The sequence below is a fragment of the Oreochromis aureus genome, linkage group 3 (assembly GCF_013358895.1).
Source record: "Oreochromis aureus strain Israel breed Guangdong linkage group 3, ZZ_aureus, whole genome shotgun sequence".
Taxonomy (NCBI): domain Eukaryota; kingdom Metazoa; phylum Chordata; class Actinopteri; order Cichliformes; family Cichlidae; genus Oreochromis; species Oreochromis aureus.
The window spans coordinates 88,503,241-88,515,128 of NC_052944.1; the positions used below are offsets into that span (position 1 = coordinate 88,503,241).

Below are 11,888 nucleotides of genomic sequence, written 5' to 3' on the forward strand. Positions count from 1 at the left end.
TCAGAGTAAGGTAAAAGTGTATCTGTGTGTTATACGTGTGTAAATCAGGGGAGCTTGCACTGAGGGCAACTAAGTAAGTTCAAGGTAACTAGAACTCAGGGCGTACCCGGCTATAGTCGAGTACACAGTCTGGGGCGCTACATAAAATGGAGGCACCGCTGGGATATTTTGTTGTTTCAGTCTGAAATTCCCAAGAACACGTGTATTTTGAGATAAAAGCAGTAACTTTGATATCATTTGGTCATGGATGTTCAAGCTATGCACTCTGAGTTGGTCGAGGAGCTTCAGGAATGGAGTCGTGGGGAGACCTTAGATGAGGCTCACACATTGATGGTGCTTACTCCCGAAGGAGTGGAGATAGGCCAAATAGAACACACCCTAGAGAGTGTTAAAGCTTTGGGTCGAGTCCGGGTGAGAGGCCGGAGGTACAACAAAGCGCTTGATAGGCTAACTGTCCTGTGTGAAACCAAAGAGAAAGTAGATGCCACAAGAATCCCACCTGAAGTGTATCCTATGGGGGCTGGAGAGCCTTGGTCCATCATAGTGATAGCTGAAGCTTCGCCTCGGGAGGGTTTTTCCCAGAGTAAATCGAAACACGGGGCTGAGGCACAGGAGAATGGTAACTCTGCGGAGTCGATAATCCGTGCTGTGGGCGATTTGTTGGCAAAGATGGAGAGACCCTCCAGTGAAGCCAGTAGTTATCGTAGACTCAGAATGTTCTCAGGCACAGTACCAACCCCGGTTGGAGAAGAGACATTCGAACAGTGGGTTGAACAAGCACACCTAATGGTGGAGGAGAGTGACAGTTCTGCTAAAGAAAAGAGGCGCAGAATTATTGAGAGTCTTGAAGGTCCAGCACTAGCTGTGGTAAAAGCTGTGAGGACAGCTGACCCTGATATTAGCCCAGAACAATGTCTAGAAGCTGTTGCGAAAGCTTTTGGCAGTGCTGAGACGGGTGAGGATTTGTACTTTGCTTTTCGGTTACTACAACAGCAACCGCAGGAAAAACTATCCGACTTTCTGAGGCGATTAGAGCAGTCGCTGAGTAGGGTAGTGAGTCATGGCGGTATTGAAGCCCACCGTGTTGATAGAGCCAGAGTAGAACAGCTCCTCAGGGGTGCCGTGTACTCCGACATGATGTTAGTGCAACTCAAGCTAAGAGACAGGAAAGAAACCCCACCCAGTTTTGTAGAGCTCTTAAGTGAGATCAGAAGTGAAGAGGAGTATGAAGCCTCCCGGGCTAAATTGCATCTGGTAGCACATAAAGTCCAAGCACAATCGGAACAGGAAAACAGACAGACTGAAATTCAGAATCTGAAAACTGAGATTAGAGAACTGAAGTCTATGGTTTCATCTGTGGTAAACCAGTCATGCCCCGCAACAAGAGAAGTTGCCGAGCCTGTTCACACAAGCAAGACTGACGGGGTAGAGACTTCAGCAGATGGTGAAGTGGTCGCGCTGAGAAAACGGGTTAAAAGGTTGCAGCAGAAGCTGGATGCTAGAGAGCAAAGGTCTGTTGTGTCCTCTCCAGTTTTGAGAGTGGAGCCGTCCAGGTCTGATCAGAACTCTGCACGGACATATAGCACCAGTGATAAAGAAAGCAACTTTTGTTACCGCTGTGGAGAAAATGGGCATTTTGCTAGTAAGAGTGGAAATGCCGCAAACCAGGCCAAGGTTATCCAGAGGTTCATTCAGTCACGGAAAAAGCCCAAACGACGGGAGTCATATCCCAAACCCACTGATGGAGGTGATACTGTGTGTTCAGTTAAGAGGAGTAAAGTAGTCATGCTAGAGGACAGAGGGATCCCTAAAGGTTTGATAGGTCTATCTAATGTAGAGCAAGTCAGAGTGCACTGAAACGTCTCCTGTACTCGTTTGTGGTGTTCCCCGGTCATAGACCCACAAGATTTATCAAAGAGGGATTCCACAAAATTGCAGGTATCAGGATGAACAAAACCTAATTCATGATGTGGTGATACTTGAACTACTACTTAAATTTTACATTTATTTTCAGGGTTCCCAGGCGCTGTATAGATGGCACTCACATTCCAATCATTGCTCCTTCAGTAAATGAAGGAGACTATGTGAACAGGAAGTCTTTCCACAGCATTAATGTACAGGTACATAGTTCCCTGTAGCATTTCAAACTAACAAATTATTTCATTATAGTAATGGATGCTAATTTGTGTTCTCTGCACTGTGAAGATCATATGTGATGCTGCCAACATTATCACAAATGTGGAAGCCAAGTGGCCAGGCTCTGTTCATGACTCACAAATTTTTCGTGAATGTACACTGAGCACAAAATTTAGACATGGTGAGTTGAAAATACTTAAATATTTAAAATATATAAAGACCAGTTGCTACAGGGACATTTGAACTGAAGTGTATCCTTCTGTCTTAGGAGAGTTCACTGGCTACTTGCTTGGTGATAGGGGGTATCCATGTTTACCCTATTTGCTTACCCCTTACCCCTTACACTGAACCGGGCCCACAGCAGCGATATAATCTGGCTCATTGCAGGACAAGAGCCAGAGTTGAAATGACTATCGGAATGCTTTAGGCCCGGTTCCAGTGCCTTCAAAGACTCAGGGTCACCCATCTCTGACCACTTCACCCACCCTTAACTGATGTTCCAGCAGTAAAATCTCAATCTTGGTCTTTGGGATCTGCTGCTTGAAGTGTTCCATTTCCAAGTCACATTTTTTTATTTTCTTGATCAAATAGGTCTTGTACAGCTGCTTTACAGGGAGCTATGGAAACACAGGAAATAGCATTGACATTCATAGTACATGCCTACTTAGGTTGGTTGTAAATCAGTGCTGAACATCTTACTGAGGAAAGGTTTGTTGGAGAAGTGGCTGGACCCTCTTCCTCTGCATTTCCATCATCACTCTGTTAGAGACATAGAAAGTCCATGGTTTTATTATAGTACCACATTTTATTCAATTGTTATATTTTCCATTGTAAGATGTAAACCTCATGAAGTGTCTCTGTTGCTTCCTCCTCTGTAACAGCTGTCAATGTTTCTTCATTATTTTCCTGTAGTAGAGAAATTAACAACATTGCTGTTCTACTGTAAACTCATATGATCTGTGGAGCATTAAGAGTACTCACAACTGCATGTTGGTCTGGCTCAACAGGAGGCTGCACCAGATGCAGTACACCATCACCATCAACTGATAGAATATGAGGTTTATACAGGTCACTTATAACTTACAAGGGACCAAATGGCAATTAACAAACATATACCAATCACCTTACACTTCATTGTCATTATGCTCTCAAAGACAACCAAGACTGAGGGAAGGCAAAATCAGTAGGAAGATAACTTCACTACAAAATAATTCATTATGGTAAAGAGTTTATCAAATGAATGAGTAGCACTGCAAGGGTGACTGTGAAGAAAGGATGTATGCACATCATGTATTATTTTGAATTTACCTCTTATGTAGGCACTTGTGTCTTGCGGGGTTATTGACTCAGAGGATGTCCCCGCAGAGATGCCTTCAGCCACAGGGCGCCCACTGTTTTGGCTGAGGGCCAACTGCTCAGCCTCTGTGAGTGGTGGTGGTGGAGGACCCCCACCTGTTTTTCGGGCCTCCGCTTTTTTTCTGTTGGCTATAACGGGCCACATTTGAGCATACAGAGTAAGCAAATATGTACTTGTAATGTGCTCAGATAATTTCAATAAGTGCTTACGGAAAGAAAATTAATGTAGCCTCTAACTGCAATTGATTTACATAGGACAAACAGGCCAAGCACTATGGCTCATAATACAATTACACCTTACCTGTTTGGACTATATTTTTATATTTCATTTTTACTTGCTGCCAGGAACGTTTGGGGCCTGTTGGGTTGCACATGCGCTCACATCACATCACAAAATAAAATGTATAAACTAAAAAATAAAATGAAATATAATAAAATAACGTGTTAAATGGGTGGAAATCCCTAGATCAATGTTTAAATTAACACTCACGCATTGACTCTGTCGGCTATGTTTTGCCATGCATGCTCCCTTTCTTTTGCAGCTGAGGCTGTGTTACGTTTTTTTCCTCAAAATTTGCATGTTATCGGCATATGCTGCCATCAGAATTTCGGCCTCAAGCGCTGTAAAATACATTGACCGCGCCTTCTTTCCCTCCGTCTCCATGGTGACTCGCTTAATCTGTGCTCCACTAATCAGGGCTTTATGTGTCCTCCTGCGAGCGCTTAACTTGGGGTTAAAGCAACTCCGCGTTGATTGAACTAATTGTTATCAGCCTTTCTGAAACCGAATATTCCGAGTTGGACAGTTCGGGGTTACTCAACCCTGAGTATCATTTTTAACTCTTGAGTTTTCTAAACCGGCTTTCTGAAACAGGGCCCAGGACACAAACATGAAGAAGGATGGGCGGAGGTAAGAGATGACGGACAGCAGGGAGAACAGATGGACCAGCGACTACAACAACAGAAGACACAACTTAAATACACTCAGAGAAACACGGGGAGATTACAAACAGGTGGGGGACACAGCTGGGAGTAATTAATGAGACGAGACAAGGGAGGTAAACTGAACACACTCACATGAGACGCAGACCTTCACAATAAAACAGGAAACAAGAAACCATCACACAAAGACGCAGACTTGACACTGAGAGGCAGACAGAATATAACGCATGAAACTCAATGCTGAACATGAGACACAAATCCTGAAACACGAATAAACAGAAACATGGAACTCTAATCATCATCATCATCAACACAAGCACTACAAGAGGTTAAGAAAACAATCCATAATGCAAAAACACACCAAAACATAACAACTCAAAATACTGGTCAAACTGACCCAGAACCGTGACAGTTTTCTGATTCTTACAGTTACAAACTGATCCTACCACACTTCACCAGTCTGTCAGAGGACTAACAGAGACAGACATCAGAGTAACAAATCTATTTAAAATTAATGTAAGTTTGCTGCAGCTGTATGTATGAACATGTGTTTCTGTGCTCACAGTCCACCTCTCAGGAACCTGCAGTTCATTTTAAGTCTACTTTAAACAGACTCATAAAAGGCTGATGTGGCTGGTTCAGTAGTCTGATTTAAGTACGATGCCTTTGGCCAGGGATTAATCTGGTACATCGCTTCACTGTAGTCTTACGTATTTTCTCCACACCTGAATAAAAAATAAAAAAAATATTGATATTTACAAATAACAGCTTCAGCTGATGCAACCTGACTCAATCCCCCCCCCTTCGTGCGCACAAACACACACCCATATTTTGCTCCATTGCAGTGTATTTCACAACTCAAACATTTAGTAAACAATTAACCAAATACAAGTAATCTACAGGTAGTAAGAAAATAAACTACTAACTCTTTTACGCTGCGTCCGCACCTACACGGGTATTTGTGAAAACGCAGCTGTTTCGTCCACACGTAAACAGCGTTTCGATTCACCAAAAACGACGATTTTTAAAACTAATTTTTTGCGTTTACGTGTGGACGAGGAATACAGAGTTCGTCACGCAACGTCAAAGGTATGTGCTTTTTTCACGTCACGCTGTGCGCCACGTTATTGTTTACATGAGATGAATTGCAGAATGGCAGATAGAGACGAAATACTGTTAATCTGACTATCTGCAGGTTTTACACGCAGTTACTGTCCCTCCATTTACAAAGGCAGAGGCGTCACGTGTGATTATTTTACTGTAGTTGTTTTTTCCCTGTGTAATAATATTCAACATTGCTATCAATACATTTTTCAAAAAATGCCTCTCTGTGCAAAATAGGTTTAAAACCATAAACAACTGTGGGAGACTGTTTGTCCCTGATTTAAACAGCCCAGCACTGCTCCCGACGAAGGGAAAAGTAATTCTGCAGGGAGACTTGTGCAGGTGAAGCCAAAGGGCAGATATGCTTCACCATATTTTCTAGTCTTTGGCTTAGAATGAAGTTGGTTTGGAAACGTATTCAGCGATGCTTCATCTCCTGCTTTGCGCCCATGCTAGCAGCGTCCCCCCCCATGGCTCTGCGGGCCCCACACTTTGGGAAGGTCTGCTTTAAACAGTAACAGCTTTACTACAATCATATTTTGGCTCACACTGAAGACACCGCGTTATAAAGCTGTTCTTTCGTACTGCTTTTACACAAAACATGCTTTGTAGATGAGGCCAAGGGTGTTCATCCTCTTCAATTCTAACAGAAACAGTTGACTCTGCCATGTTTTCCTGTTTCTTCTTTCCATGTGTCCGCTAGTTTGAAAGTTTATTTCCTCTCAGGTTTATTACTTTCAGTAAAGTTTCACTTTTAGAGCCCTGACCAGCATCCTGCAGCATCTGGAGCAGCTGTGTGGTGCTGTCATGTCAATAAGGATCAAAATCTGTGGGGATGTTTCCAGCAGGGGTTATAACCTGCAGTCAGCAAGGTGTACCTAATAAAGTGGCCGTGTTTATGTCACAGTGCAGCACCATCAGAAAACGGTGGTTTACATCTCTGTTACAGGAAACCTGAAGAGTTAAAACACAAGAGAAGAAAATCTAAACGTTACACAAAGAACATAAAAGAACTAAACTTCATAAAAACTTCACAAATGATGCTTTAAATGAAAAATAAATCCCTGTAAATAATTCAACAGGTCACATATTAGAACCACCTTAACTAAAACTCTGTAGCCGCTCACTGTGGTTTGTCCCAGCAGCTCTTAGGAAACAAACTGCTAACTTCAGTGTTAGCACACACTGTTAGTAAACTATGCAACACAGAATTCAGGTTTCAGTTGTGTTAAGTTGTGAAGTTGTGATGAAAGTTTTCTTACTGACACAGGTAGGATGGTCAGGCGTCCTCTGTTCCTGCACCGCTCATGAACTGTCACTTATAAAATGCTGCCAAACATCAACTACACTCAATAACTAAACGTGTGCAGGTTAAAGTGATGGACGCCCAGATCTGCACTCCAAATAAAAACAGACTAAAGGTGTTTCCTTCAGAAACAAACACAATATTTACAAAGATCTCACAGGTAAACTGTGAGCGATCACAGCAGCATCTCATCCTGACTAACAGCTTTTAGATGCAGGGAGAGCGTCGTGGTTCAGAGGTGGTTCAGCAGATGATGAAGGCCTTTCTGTTGCATTGTGTAGTGCTGTGGATGCCATGATGGTTGACTGGGTCTGGTTCTACTGAACTCAGAAACACTTCTGAGGTATTTACACCTGAAGCCTCATTTAATGTGAGTCAGAAACAAACGGCTCACCTGTGATTAATGGATGTTTCCCTGCATTTATATTTGCACACAGTTTATTTCTTACAGCAGGAAAACTGAACAGAATGTATGTAAGAGGTTAGAGTGAGGATGACGTCACTTAATACAGAAAATCCATGTTTTTCTGTTTTGATGATGAAGGACTTCTTTAGCTCTGTAAACAGCTACACTTGAGAGGACAGAGGTGATTTCATGGATCAATAACAATGTGTTTATCAGCTTTCATCATCGCAGTGCAGACATGACGTCAGATCTATCAAAGTGAAGGCCGTCTCTCTGATGACGTCACAGAGCAGAGTCGTTCTGTCCAATAAAGGATCTCAGATCAGCTGCTGCCATCTTGTGGCCACAGTTGGTTACTGTCTCTGAAAGTTGTCTCATGTTTCCTGTTGTCCTGTTAACAAAGGCTGGAGCTCATCATGCTGAGAGGGGAGCAGCATTTTTTGGCTCTTCACACATGTTCATTATATTCTGATGATCCTGGATGGAGACAAACTACAGATAAGTGTGTTCAGCCCAACTAGTTTATCTCATTACAGCAGTTTGATGTTTCCCTTTGAATCACCCTGAAGATACTGACAGTGAAGCACGTACATAATACTCCAGCCTTTCAACTCTGAGCTTATTTAGTTCTATTAATACACTGAAATCTCATTTGTGTCATGAAGAAAGTCTTTAATCAAACAGAATTCAAAGATCAGAAACATTTCATATATGGAGTTAAACATGAATCATTGTTTCAACAACATATTTATTGTTGTCATAAACAGACAAGAAGACAACAACAAACTGCTCCTCCCATTCAACACATGTCAGTCCATATCCCAGCAAACTAAATCATCTCCATTTACACACATCAAATAGAAACATGAATCACTTGTAATGATTAGAAACTTGATAGAATTTCAAATCTAGTTTGGGGAGTCATTCAGTGAGAAACAGTGAAATGATTTTCCATGTGAAAAGGTGGACAGCAGAAACAGAAAGAAACAGTGAGAACTAAAAGAGAAACAAAGAGCTTTGGAACAACGAGGCAGCAGGAGGACAGCTGCAGTTTAACAGCTTCAATTCACTGACAGGAAACAACATTAGAAACATCATCATCCTCAACTCATCTGCTCCACTGACACTGACACCTTCAACGGACACACTTTCACTTTACCAACAGTGCGAATGAATGGAAACATCTTGTGAGTGAAAGTGTGTGTGAAGGTGTGTATGTGTGTGTTAGTATCAGGATCAGAGAACAACAGCTTTCCTCTGTTCCAGTCCAGATTCACTCTGATCCTCTGGAGCTTCTTCTGGACTGAGAGAGGAGTTTTAGCTGATGGTGACCATGCTGTGTGTTTATCTTGATAGAAGAATATTCCCCACAATCCAGACCGTATGTTTCCCTTCCTCTTCACAGACTCTGCCAACACACCCAGTATCCACCCTGTACTGTCTCCAACATCAACATCCCAGCTGTGAGTCCCTGAGTTAAAGCCCTCAGAGCCCAGGACAGAGTAGAACAAATCAAACCTCTCTGGATTATCAGGAAGCTGCTGCCTCTCTCCTCCTCGTCTCACACTGGTCAGATCTTCAGACAGGATGAGTTCTGGATGAGCAGTGTTTGGGTCCAGAATGAGAGGAGTGTAGGAGACCATGTCCTTCATGTTGTTCCAGATGTTGAAGGTCAGGTTGCCCAGGTGTTTGGCCTGGTCTATCAGAGCTCCTGAGGGCAGCTGTGGATCATCCAGCAGGGGGCAGCGCTGGACTCTTTCCACTGCAGCCTTGTAGTTGTGCAGGAATGAGACGTCTTCAGCTCTCAGCTCCTCCTCTGTGGCTCTGACTGTGTCTGAAAGAGCTGCTATCTCTCTGCTCAGAGCCTCCATCTTCTCCTTCATCATCCCACTCTTCTGCTCCTCTTCCTCCCTCAGTGCAGCCAGCCTGGCCTCCTCTTCCTCTGCTAGAAACTGGCGAAGCTTCTTAAACTGCTCCTTAATCTGCCTCTCTGTGTGTCGGGCCTGGACCTTAATGTGTTCTGCTGTTTGATCAAACTTCACTTGAACTTCTTCACAAACCTTTAACTTCTTCTTTAAGGGCTCCAGAGTTTCCTGAAGTTCCTTCTTGTGTTGTTGTGCAGCTTCATCGATGGGTCTGAATCTGTGATTGTTGTGTTTTTCTGAGTCTCTGCAGACGAGACACACTGGCTGCTGATGGTCCAGACAGAAGAGTTTGAGTTTCTCAGAGTGCAGACAGCAGAGAGCCTCTGAAGCTCTCTGATCTCTCTCCTGTAAGAACGACTCACACAGGTTCTTTAAAGCCAGATTAAAAGGTGGTTCTTCCTTTGAAGATCTTCTCTTACAAACTGGACACTCGTGTGTTGTTCTCTCTCTCCACCATCTCTTCAGACAGTCTTTACAGAAGCTGTGGCTACATGACAGAATAACAGGATCTCTGAAGACCTCCTGACAGACCGGACAGCAGAGATCCTCCTCTGATCTGGAAGCCATTGAGTCTGTGAGTGAAGCTGAAAACAGCAGACAGGAAGTACAGTCAGTCCTGGCTCCCCTCCCTCCTCTACTACCTTCACTGAAACTTCCTTTGAGTCGTGTTTTTACTCAAACTCACATTCAGTGTGTGGAGTGTCAGCAGCTTGAAGCAGCAGTGTTGGAGTTTTCCACTTTTCTCTCCTGTAGCTGGACTCACTCAGAGGAAGCTGCTAGTTTGGTCTGAACTCAGTCTGATCGTCTGTGCGTCTCTCTTTACTGAGGACAAAGAACTTCCTGTTTCCTGGTTTGTCACATTTGAGTGACGTGAGGGGAGGAGAAAATGTTGCTGTTTCACTTTTAACTAAGATGTGTTTCAATCCTGCCTGTAGCTCAAAAACTGTAAAACAGGTTTTGGTCATTTCACCTCCACAGGTCACAACATGAAACCTTTTGTGAAGTTTATAAAATAAAGTGTCACTCGGTGGTGCAGCTGTTTGTCAGCTTCTATTTTAGACTTTGTTCTGGTTCTTGTTCAGGTTCCCAGCAGTGGGAGTGTAATGCAGTCACACACACACAGGTGGTGTTAAGGTGGATTCACTTTGTTACAGACAGTGGTGTTATTTCTTGTAACTAAGGGTGTTTTTCACTCCAAAGTTCAGACATTAACCTGCCAGAAGTTGTAAAAGTTACTAATAAAGAGCTTTTATCTCATTTCACATGCAGGTCAGAGCATGAAAGCTGTGATGCAGCAGTTTGAGAAAAATTGCTGCTGATATAAAATATTTTTTGTGGTTTTACAAAATATATAAAAGAGCAGAAAGAAAAGAAATAAGTGTAAAGAGTGCAGCAAAATGCATGTTTTAGTGTGAGTTGGTTCATCTGATCTGGTTGTGTAAAAGTCACTGCATGACACTGAGTTTGACTTTTGTGTTACTGACACTCATCTCTGACTCAGAGAAACGATTTCTCCCCTGTGATGTTCACACAGTGGTGAGTTACATGTGTGTGGAATTTTTACTCTTTTATAGAATTAAAGTTTTGCTTTTCTCTTACTTTCTTTTTTCTGTTATTTCCTAAAAAATCTCTCAAAGAAATAATGAATTCTCCACACGTGTTTGAAGGTTGCATGCAAATATCATGTGATCTAAAAGTCAAATATCTGCTGATGGAGCAAAACAAGGCCAGATGTTCAGCAGCTGTATTGCTGCATGACATCAGCCCACAGCAGCAGAGACCGTGGAGCCAACATGTGAGAAACAAAGCAACACGCTGAACATCTGAACCACAGCAGGAAGTGCGACTCTTTGTAGACCTGTGGACAGGAAACACACAGCAGGTCCTGATCAGTAACAGGGTCCAAATACAAACATGTGTTTATCAGCATCTGTATATATGAGCACACAGAGAGCTCAGCTGGACACACACTTCAGTCTTCCATCAAACACAACACACCTACACGCTGTTTCCACCAGCTGCAGCACAGTCCAGTCTTTACAGTCAGGGAGGGCTTTTAATGTGAAAGGCACCACACAGGAAGTTTAAGAGGAACAGAAGAAGAACCAAAGGATGGTCTGTGATGTTAAGGTTAGTGTGATCAGCATCAGCTGGAAATATGAAACATATCAAACATGTGAGGAAGAAGCAGCAGCAGCTCACACGTTTACCACAACCACACACAGTCCTCTGAGAGCAGCGTGGCCTCCATCTTTGAAACACACAAACTCAAACGCACAAACTCACTGATTGATTATTGATTGATTGATTTTCAGAGACAAGTAATTAAAGTTTATTTATTAAGCACTTTTCACAGCGGTCACAAAGCGCTTCACACAAAAGGCTCAAATAAACATGAACATTAAGTGGAAATAAAAGATTCAATAAGACAGTAAAATAAACAGGTAGTTTTAAAATAAATAAATAATAATTCAATAAAATGTTTGTCATTAGAAAGCCTGTAAAACAGAAACATTTGAACAGCTTTTTTAAAGAATCCACAGAGTGGACTAAACGTAGTTGTGGAGGCAGACTGTTCCACAGCCTTGGTGCCACAGACTGAAAGGCTCTGTCACACTTAGTCTTTAGTCGTGTACAGGGAACAACTAACACATCATGAGTCCGTGAACGGAGACAACGAGCAGCATATATTTTGTAAGAAGTTGAGATAAAT

General features: G+C 42.7%; 2 protein-coding genes and 2 long non-coding RNA genes across 4 annotated transcripts; 1 reads left to right on the forward strand and 3 right to left on the reverse strand.

Annotated features, from left to right (window-relative positions):
• Window positions 1-243: 243 nt before the first annotated feature.
• On the forward strand, window positions 244-1,857 carry LOC120434556 (paraneoplastic antigen Ma1 homolog). Its single transcript, XM_039602817.1, has one exon. The coding sequence runs from the start codon at window positions 244-246 to the stop codon at window positions 1,855-1,857; it is 1,614 nt and encodes a 537-aa protein (XP_039458751.1).
• Window positions 1,858-2,709: 852 nt separating this feature from the next.
• On the reverse strand, window positions 2,710-2,973 carry LOC120438456. Its single transcript, XR_005611925.1, has 2 exons — window positions 2,836-2,973; window positions 2,710-2,753 (listed from the first exon to the last, which is right to left on the reverse strand). It is a non-coding gene; the product is annotated as an uncharacterized LOC120438456 (long non-coding RNA).
• A 143-nt stretch (window positions 2,974-3,116) lies between these two features.
• On the reverse strand, window positions 3,117-3,691 carry LOC120438442. Its single transcript, XR_005611906.1, has 2 exons — window positions 3,445-3,691; window positions 3,117-3,179 (listed from the first exon to the last, which is right to left on the reverse strand). It is a non-coding gene; the product is annotated as an uncharacterized LOC120438442 (long non-coding RNA).
• A 4,210-nt stretch (window positions 3,692-7,901) lies between these two features.
• Window positions 7,902-10,029, reverse strand: LOC120438398 (nuclear factor 7, brain-like). Its single transcript, XM_039608805.1, has 2 exons — window positions 9,861-10,029; window positions 7,902-9,759 (listed from the first exon to the last, which is right to left on the reverse strand). Exon 2 carries the CDS (start codon window positions 9,740-9,742, stop codon window positions 8,354-8,356), a length of 1,389 nt encoding a protein of 462 aa, XP_039464739.1. The 5' UTR covers window positions 9,743-9,759; window positions 9,861-10,029; the 3' UTR covers window positions 7,902-8,353.
• Between the last annotated feature and the right edge of the window lie 1,859 nt (window positions 10,030-11,888).